Source organism: Echinops telfairi, unplaced genomic scaffold (genome assembly GCF_000313985.2).
Source record: "Echinops telfairi isolate 266 unplaced genomic scaffold, ASM31398v2 ScPeMD7_7400;HRSCAF=8409, whole genome shotgun sequence".
NCBI lineage: Eukaryota > Metazoa > Chordata > Mammalia > Afrosoricida > Tenrecidae > Echinops > Echinops telfairi.
The window spans coordinates 7,321,216-7,329,989 of record NW_022111300.1 but is presented as its reverse complement, the minus strand read 5'-3'; the positions used below and the strand labels follow the sequence as shown (position 1 = coordinate 7,329,989).

The window sequence follows — 8,774 nt, the reverse complement described above, 5'->3', positions numbered from 1 at the left end:
TGAACCCGTCCGCAAGCTTCTCAATAAAGCCTGCTTCTAAAACTTTACCAATTGGACCTTTAATTCCGCTTCGTGCCCCAAAAACCCTTACACAAAGTTTTTCAAAGCATGAGAAAAAGATAGTAAAACCTCAACTGGGCAAAAAATGGATTAGAAAGAAACTGAAAACAGATATCCCAAATAGTTGTCTCTAGGTGACAAAATTATATGAGTAACGTTTTTGGTTTTACTTGTTTCCAAACTTCTTTACAATAAGCATAAACACCTTTATCATAGAACACACTTAAAATTCTGAATCAGCTAAAACCACTGAGAAAATAAAATGAGAGGAGGTTTAAAAAAAAAACAATTTACAGCAGGTGCTGTGTGGTTCCATCAATTTTGACTCATAAGTAGTACCACCAAAACATCAGGTGTAAGTTGGTTACTTAAATTTCATGTTAATAGTGATTGTTTCTAAACAATCATGTATAAATACATGTGAAATTTATATAGATGAAATAGCAATGAACTAACTCTTCATCCCATCAGCTGCCAATCACAAGCTGCAGTCTCTGAGCCTCATCTCCTCTTAGAACAGTATCTCACCTCAGATGGAATTATGACAAAAATTCTTTTAAAAGGGCAACATTATATCCTATTAAGAAGATAATCATTCATATCTAAGACTGCTAGATGGGGATACAAGAATAACACACACACACACACACACACACACACACCTTGTCCTCAAACTAATAACACAGTGCAAAAGATTAACAAAACACAACGCATTCACTGGCTAGCAATTAAAGGGTGGCAAAGACACCCGTGGTAGGTGGCCTCCCAAGGAGGCATCCAAAAAGCATTATCTAATCAGTAACGTAAGGCTATAGAGTACAGAATCAAAAGTGCATTAAAATAGCAGTCTATCTGAAAATAACACGTTATTTATTTCAGTTGTAAGCTGTCTTCTCCCTGCCCAGTAAGGACTCTAAAACTAAAGACATTTGATACTGACAATCAAGAGGCGTGTTGAAATCTGCTGAGACGAAAAGGAGAACACAGAGAACCTGGGCATCTCAAGTAAACAAGCCACTCACTTGATTCTAACTTATAGTGACCTGATACAGCTGTAGTTCTTTATAGGAGCGGATGGCCTCATCTTTCTCCCAAGGAGCAGTTAGTGGGTTTGAACCTATGACCTTGTGGCTAACAGCTTACAAGACAGCACCACCAGGGATCCTACACAAGTCACTTAGTGTCCTATCATTCAGTGTGTCCAGGGACCACCACCAGGGAGCTTATCAGAAAATCTCTGCTGAATCCCAGACTTACTGAATGAGAACCTGTATCTTAAAGGTCCTCATTTGAGATCACTCCTATTTGGGCCGCCTGATTTTTAAACATTTTATTGTGCTTTAGGTGAAAGCTTACAAAATGTTATGTAAACTTTAACCTAAAGTACAATAAAATGTTTGGTAACCTATACATGACTTTTATAATAATGATCTCATACAGTATTTGTCCTTTTGTGATTGCCTACTTCACTCAGCCTATTTCCAGATTTATCCATGTTTGGCAAAGTTATCATTATTCATTAAGGTTGCATAGTAGTCCATTGTACCAGTTTGTTTAGCTATTCATCTATTGGTGGATATTTAAGTCGCTGCCATCTTTTTGCTATTGTGAATAAAGCTGCAATGAACATGAGTGTGCATGTGTCTATTTCTATTGTTTCTCTAGGATATAGTCTCTAACAGTAAGATTGTTGGATCACATGGTGTTTCTATTTCTGGTTAAAAAAGGGCCCTACTCTTTTCCATAGTGGTTACACTATTTTTGAAGTTCTAATAACAGTGTAGGAGTTCCAATCTCCACACAGCCTCGGCAGCCTTTGCTGTTCTTTTTGGTTTGTTTTTCAATCAGAGCCAATATTGCAGAAGTGAGAAGTTTTTTGTAGTTTTATTTGCATTATTTTGTAGTTTTGCTTTTTTTTTTTTAATCATTTGATTGGGGCTCAGGACAACTCTTATCACCATCCATTCATCGTGTCAAGCACATTTGTACATTTGTGGCCATCATCATTCTCAAAACATTTGCTTTCTACTTGAGCTCATTTTTCCCCTCCGACCCTAACCCACCCCCCCAAAAAAAAAACCCTTGATAATTTATATATTATTTTGTCATGTCTTACATGGTCGGACATCTAGCTTCATCCACTTTTCTGTTGTCTGTCCCCCAAGGAGATGGTTATACATAGATCCTTGTGATCAGTTCCCCCTTTCTACCCCACCTTCCCTCCACCCTCTTGGTATCACTACTCTCATTGTTGGTCTTGAGGGGTTTTTCTGTCGCAGATTCCCTATGTTTCCAGTTCCTATCTTTACCAGTGTACATTCTCTGGTCTAGCCAGATTTAAGGTAGAATTGGGATGATAGTGGGAGGAGAGGAAGCATTAAAGAACTAGAGGAAAGTTGTATGTTTCATCATTGCTACACTGCACCCTGACTGGCTTGTCTCCTCCCCGCAACCCTTCTGTAAGGGGATGTACAGTTGCCTACAGATGAGCTTTGGGTCCCCACTCCGCACTCTCCCTCATTCACAATATGCCTTTTTTCTTTGATGCCTGATACCTGATCCCATGGACACCTCGCAATCACACAGGCTGGTGTGCTTCTTCCATGTGGGCTTTGTTGCTTCTCAACTAGATAGATGGCTCCTTGTTTATCTTCAAGCCTTTAAGACCCCAGATGCTATATCTTTTGATAGTCAGGCAACATCAACTTTCTTCATGATTTGCATTTTTTCATGTGTTTGTTAGCTAGCTGCCTGAATGTCTTCTTTGATATATTGGTTGATTCCTGAGGATCTTAATTCAACTAAGCTACAATCAACAGTAATAACAAGATAAAATTTCATAATTAAAAAGTTTTACAATGCATAGACATGGATTGTGATAAGATCTGTAAGAGCCCCCAATTATTAAAAAAGAAAGAAAATTTTAGCAAATGGAAATATATTTTGCATTCTTTAAAATAAGAAAATCACGTTTTCCTTGCAGATGTCACTGTTTAAAAGCTCAAGATTAGTTCCAAAGCGGACCTTAGTCCCTAAACATTGTTCCCAAGTCCTGTTTGTTCCCTAAGGTTCCACCTTTTTCTCTTGTGGTTCTAGAAAATTAAAAATAGAATGAGTCTTAGAAAAGGAAAAGTTGTCATTTTTTATTCCAGGGTCAGCACTTTAAAATCTTCAACTGAATACAAACTTCTAAGTAGTCTCCGCACACACAACCTGCCAAATATTCTTTGCTACAGGTGGAGGACACTGTAACAGCCAATAAAAGAGCTTGGACATCTGTGACCAGAAGCTAATTTTGAATCAAATCAAATATTATCATCTATACCTCTAACTTTTGTTATCCTTTCCCAAGAGAGCAGAAAGAACCTTAATATGAAGTCCAAATTATTTCTCCACTCTTTCTGATAAAAAGATAGCACAATAGGTATTTTTTAATTTTTTAACCAAAAGTAGTAACGTGTTTCTCACCAAATCCTACAAAAAAGTTTCTAAATAACAAAAGGTCAATTGATTACTGACTTCATAAAATCAACTCCAAAATAATTAAATGAATTTCCACAATCTTTCAGTGACCAAACTACACATTGGTCAAATATAAAGGGGTTCTAAAAGTTTAGGGGGGAAATTCCAACTATCTTTTCAATCTTTTTTAATTCCATTTTCCCGTGAACTTTTTGAGGCATTTTCATATACCTGAACAAAAAGTGAGACATTTCTCATTCAAAAATAACAGCTGTTGGTGAGAATGTGGCCAGATTGGACCTTATCCAAACCTGGTGGCACTGCAAAATGATTCAGCCATTGTGGGAAAACAATGTAGCAGGTCTTCAAAGATAATGAAAATACATCTATGGTCCAGCATACTTGGCCCAGCCCTTTCACTCTAGGTATGAGAGTCTCCCACAGCAAAGAATTATCCTATCCAATGCAAATGGCAACAATGCCAAGGTAAACATGTAATAAACAATGTAAAACAATATTCTTTTACATTTGGACACACAGGTTTTCTTTTCAACTTATTGAACATTCATTTTCTGTACAGTAGTCCACTATACAGTACCAATGGGCATTTAAGGGCATTTTGTCAGTTTAGCTTTTATGTACAATATTACTTTAAACATACTTCCATAAGACTGCTTTGTGCTCAACGAGATATTCGCACTAGGGCATAATTCCAAAGTGTGGTCTTTAAATCTTTGGGGAAGTCCTCAATATCCCCTTCAAAGGTTTTACTATGTCAAAAGTATTTCCATAATAATATATGGTGTCTTTTCATACTAACATTGCTCTAATGACATAAAACTGTTGGTGGGTGTTGCTAGGTACTGTTGAATTGGTTCCAATTCCTAGTGACCCTATGTACAACATAACTGAACACTGTCCCATACTGTGCCATCTTCACAATCATTGCTACGTTCAAGGACAATCCATATCATTGAGGGGCTTCCTCTTTCTTGCTGACCCTCTACTTTACTAAACATGATGTCCTTTCTCCAGGGCCTGGTCCCTCATAATATGTACAAAGTACGTGAAACCAAGTCTCTGCCATCCTTACTTCTAAGGAGCAATATACTCTCTTCAAGACAAACTTGTTCGCTTTTTTGGCAAATTATATTTTCTATTCTTTAATACCACAAGTTCAAATGCATAAAATCTTCGTTTTCCTCATTTATGGTCCAGCTTTCACATACATAGTGACAACTAAACGTAATACGGCTGTGCCAGATCTGCCTAAGTCTTCGAAGTGCCATTTTTGCTCTGATTGTCCAATGGAATAACTTCCTTTGATTTCTTGATTGCTTCTTCCATGGGCATTCATTGCAGAACTAAATAAAATGAAAGCCTTGACAACTTCAATTTTTTTATCTCCATTCATTATGATGTTGCTCAGTATCAGCCCAGTTGTGGGGACTTTTGTTTCCTTTTAGTGAGTGAGGTGTGTGTGTAATCCATACTAAAGGCGGCAGTCTTTGATCTTCATCAGTAAGTGGTGTAAGTCCTCTTCATTTCCAGCTGGCAAAGTTGTGTCATCTGGGTATGGAAAAAAATAAATCAACCATGGAGTCGATGATGACTCAGTGACTGACACCAAAGGACAGGGTACATCAAAGCCCATGGGTTTCTGAGACTGCGACTCTATTTTAGAGTAAAAAACCTCATCTTTCTCCTTCAGAGCAGCTGCTAGTTTTGAACTGCAATCTTGCTGTTAGCAGCCCAACAAGTCATCTGCATATAACAGGTTGTTAAGGAGTCTCTCCCACATTCCGTAGTTGAATTCTTCATGTAGTCCAGCTTCTTAGATGATTTTCTCAGTATAGATTGAATAAATATGGTGAAATGATACAACTCTGATGCACACCTTGTTTTTACTTTAAACAATGCAGTATTCCCTTGTTCTGTTTGAGCAATTGCCTCTTGGTCCATGTACAGGTTCCACCTGAGCACAATGAAGTGTTTGTAAATAACCAAGTTAAGCTAGTATTATTAGAGGAGAGGGAAAGATTTCATTATCTTTTCATTCCATTTTCCCACAAACTTTTTGAAGCCCCATTGTATAGATATAATAACTTTCTGATAGGATAAACTAAGAAAGGCATAAGGTATTCTTGCCAAAAACATACCATCTGAATTTAAAGTCATAAGGCAACACTGTATAAACCAAACCACAGGTTCCCAAGTATTTAGACTACTGCTCCCTTTCAGAAAAAAAAAAAAAATGTACGGGATCCCCCTGGCAAGTAAACATTTTTGTATTATAGTCCATAAAACAGAATTGAATATAGGTATCTGCTTTTGCAGAGCCCACTATGCCCCCATCATTTCACCCACTTTTGGCGACACTGATAAAAACTCAATTTGGGGGATCCTACAAAATCACTGGGCAGTACTCAATATCATAGGTAAACACTGACTGAGGAACTGCCTGAGACAGAAGGAAATTAAACGCAATATGTAACTCTGGTTTGGGGCCGAGACCAAAAAGGGGCACTAGCAAGATCACTGGTTATATCTGAATAGAGTCCTGGTGGCGCTATCTAGTAAACATTGGACTGCTAACCAGAAGGTTGATAGTTCAAACCCACCAACCCCTCAGTGGTCTGCTTTTGTAAAGATTTACAAAGCTTCAGAAACCCTATATAGGGTGGCTATGAGTTGGAGTCAACTTGATGGTAGTGGGCTTTGGGGTATTATTAGTCTGCATAGTAGTTAATAGATTTCTATTGATGTTAATATACTCATCTGTCATGTACCCTTTTTACTGAGTTTACTTATCTGTAGATCTGAAATTATTTCAAAATAAAGTTAAATTTCTTAAAATGTTATATAACCGTCAATGAATTCATATAATATTGAATAAAACTTGCAAGATTAAAATGCCAATGAGTACCAATTACTAAACAGTTTGAAGAAAATATTAATGAATTATAAGCCATGTGCCTGAACTAGTATGCTAACAAAATTTTGAGAGTTTACAGAAACAAACATGCCTCATATACTGCTACTACGAGTGTACGACGGTAAAATTTCTCTAGAGGGCAATTAGTTAACATATATCAAAATCTTAATTATGTACTCCCTTTGATGCAGCAATCAACATTTCTTCTGAAGAACATCTGTGCAGATGGATAGATGCACTACAGCACTATAAATAACAAGACATAAAACAACATAAAGCCCCATTAATAAAGTACTAAATTAAATCACTGCATCCAATTACTGGAATACTATGTAGTCAAGAAAGAAGAAAGTCGACTTATATGTGCTAACATGGAACAGTGGTCCTTCAAGTAAAGGAAACAAGCAGAAAAAGTAAATATAGTTTATTGCCATTTGTGTTCAAAGAGAAGATTTTCAGTATATTCATAAAGAGGCTTCAAGACTGTAAAAAGATGCAGTTAAAAGGGAGTTTTTCTAAGAAATTTTTGACACTCCTCTTATACGCTTGCAATATATAGAATACTCCAAGACTACACAAGAAAATGGTAACAATGGCTGCCCCCTTTTGTGCCGTACCATTTAAATAAACACAATTTGGCCACACACATCTACCTTTTCAATGTTTAAAAAGCAGCTAATAAAAGCAGCACAATTTTATGATGGCTCAAACACTAGGTTGGCTTGCATTAATTTCTTTCACCATGTGTTGTGATTAACAATAACCATTTCAAGATTTGTTAAACTTAGTCAAACTCATTGTAATGCTTCCTTATAGCCTGTTGATATGGACATTCTGAAAAGAAATTTTAAATGTGATTTTAATTAAGCAGAGAAGATTGAAAGTCTGTGCAAAAGAGCACACTAAAATAAAAGATTTGGTGAAGACATGCTTTGGCTTATATTATGTGAATATATCATCTTAGAAACACTAACAAGGGAGGGAGGGGAAAAATGAGGACCTAATGCCGGGGGCTTAAGTGGAGAGCAAATGTTTTGAGAATGATGAGGGCAATGAATGTACAAATGCGCTTTACACAATTGATGTATGTATGGATTGTGATAAGAGTTGTATAAGCCCCTAATAAAATGATTTAAAAAAGAAACACTAACAAAAACAAATCAAAACCAAACTCACTGCTACAAAGTTGATTCCAACTCACAGCGACCCTGTAGGCTAAGAAAGCACTGCTTCCTGAGTTTCCAAGACTAATTTCACGGAAGTAGAAAGCCTCATCTTTGTCCCGCACCAACAGGGCCCAGCTGTCTAATGAATCAAGGAAGGCACACTCAATGCTGCGTGAATAGACAAGTCTCCGACATAACCTCTAAGTATGACACAAGGTTAACAGAAAGAAATCAAATGCCACCTACTTGACTTAAAAAAGTCTGTAACACAAAGAAATGGCTCAACAGCTTGGAATGTTCGCCTAGGACAGACAGATGTAGACTTAAATCGTACAGATGAAGTATCACCCCACAGCGTCCCAAGTGCTATTGGGCTACTGCACTCCACCAGGTCACTGTGGTAAATGCAAAACAACACCAGACTCAACAAATCTTGAGATGTCAACGGCTCCTCTCGCCATTGTAAGCGGCCAACAGAGCACCATATGGCAAGGCAAGCCTCCCCTGCAGACAGTTATCACTTGGTGGCTGATTAATTTCGATGGCTTTTTAGACTCCCCGGCCCCCTTCCCGGGGGGTCGGGGGCCGTGTCTGTTGTCTCGCTGGCGCTTTGTGTTCCACCCCCCATCTACCCTCGGCCTGAAAGCAGCCTGGCGGTGGTGCTGCCAACAGTTCCCTCAAAGAGGTCTTTCTGCAAGTTTTTGTTGACTAGGTTTTGAAGCCCAAATTCCCTTTGGCTCTGTTCCTTTCCGCGTCCTCCCGCCGGGCGAGGCCGGCAAGACGTTGCACCTGAGGCTCCGCGGCCGGCCACACCTCGTCTAGCCACCACCCCACCCCACCCCACCCCCACCGACACCCGCAGGCCTGGGCCAGGTGGGCGCCGCTTACCGGTGGGCGCGCTGTCCAGGATGCGCAGGTCGTAGGCCCCGGAGCAGCGGTAGTTGGCGGCGGTGCCGTTGTCCCACACCACCACCACCTCCTCGGGGCTCTCGAAGCTGCGGACCGTGCCCACATGGCCCTCGCCGCCGTCCTGCTTGCCCCACTTCCAGTCCGGGCCGCGCACTACCCGAGCCCCGACCCCTTCCACCATCACCCGGTTGTTCCGGGAGTTACTCATCGGGGCGCGGGCGGTGGGCCTGGGTGGCACCCGC

General features: G+C 39.5%; 2 protein-coding genes across 2 annotated transcripts in view; both read right to left on the bottom strand.

Moving 5' to 3' along the window:
- The window catches only part of LOC101644559 (stathmin-like), a 9,673-nt gene extending 7,652 nt beyond the window's left edge, over positions 1-2,021 (bottom strand). The window contains exon 1 of the mRNA XM_030887317.1: positions 2,000-2,021. Coding sequence (XP_030743177.1) covers positions 2,000-2,021 — 22 coding nt within the window. The remainder of the gene's footprint in view (positions 1-1,999) is intronic.
- MIB1 (MIB E3 ubiquitin protein ligase 1) overlaps positions 1-8,756 on the bottom strand; it is a 167,061-nt gene extending 158,305 nt beyond the window's left edge. The window contains exon 1 of the mRNA XM_004702902.3: positions 8,512-8,756. Coding sequence (XP_004702959.1) covers positions 8,512-8,740 — 229 coding nt within the window. The 5' untranslated portion in view covers positions 8,741-8,756. The remainder of the gene's footprint in view (positions 1-8,511) is intronic.
- Between the last annotated feature and the right edge of the window lie 18 nt (positions 8,757-8,774).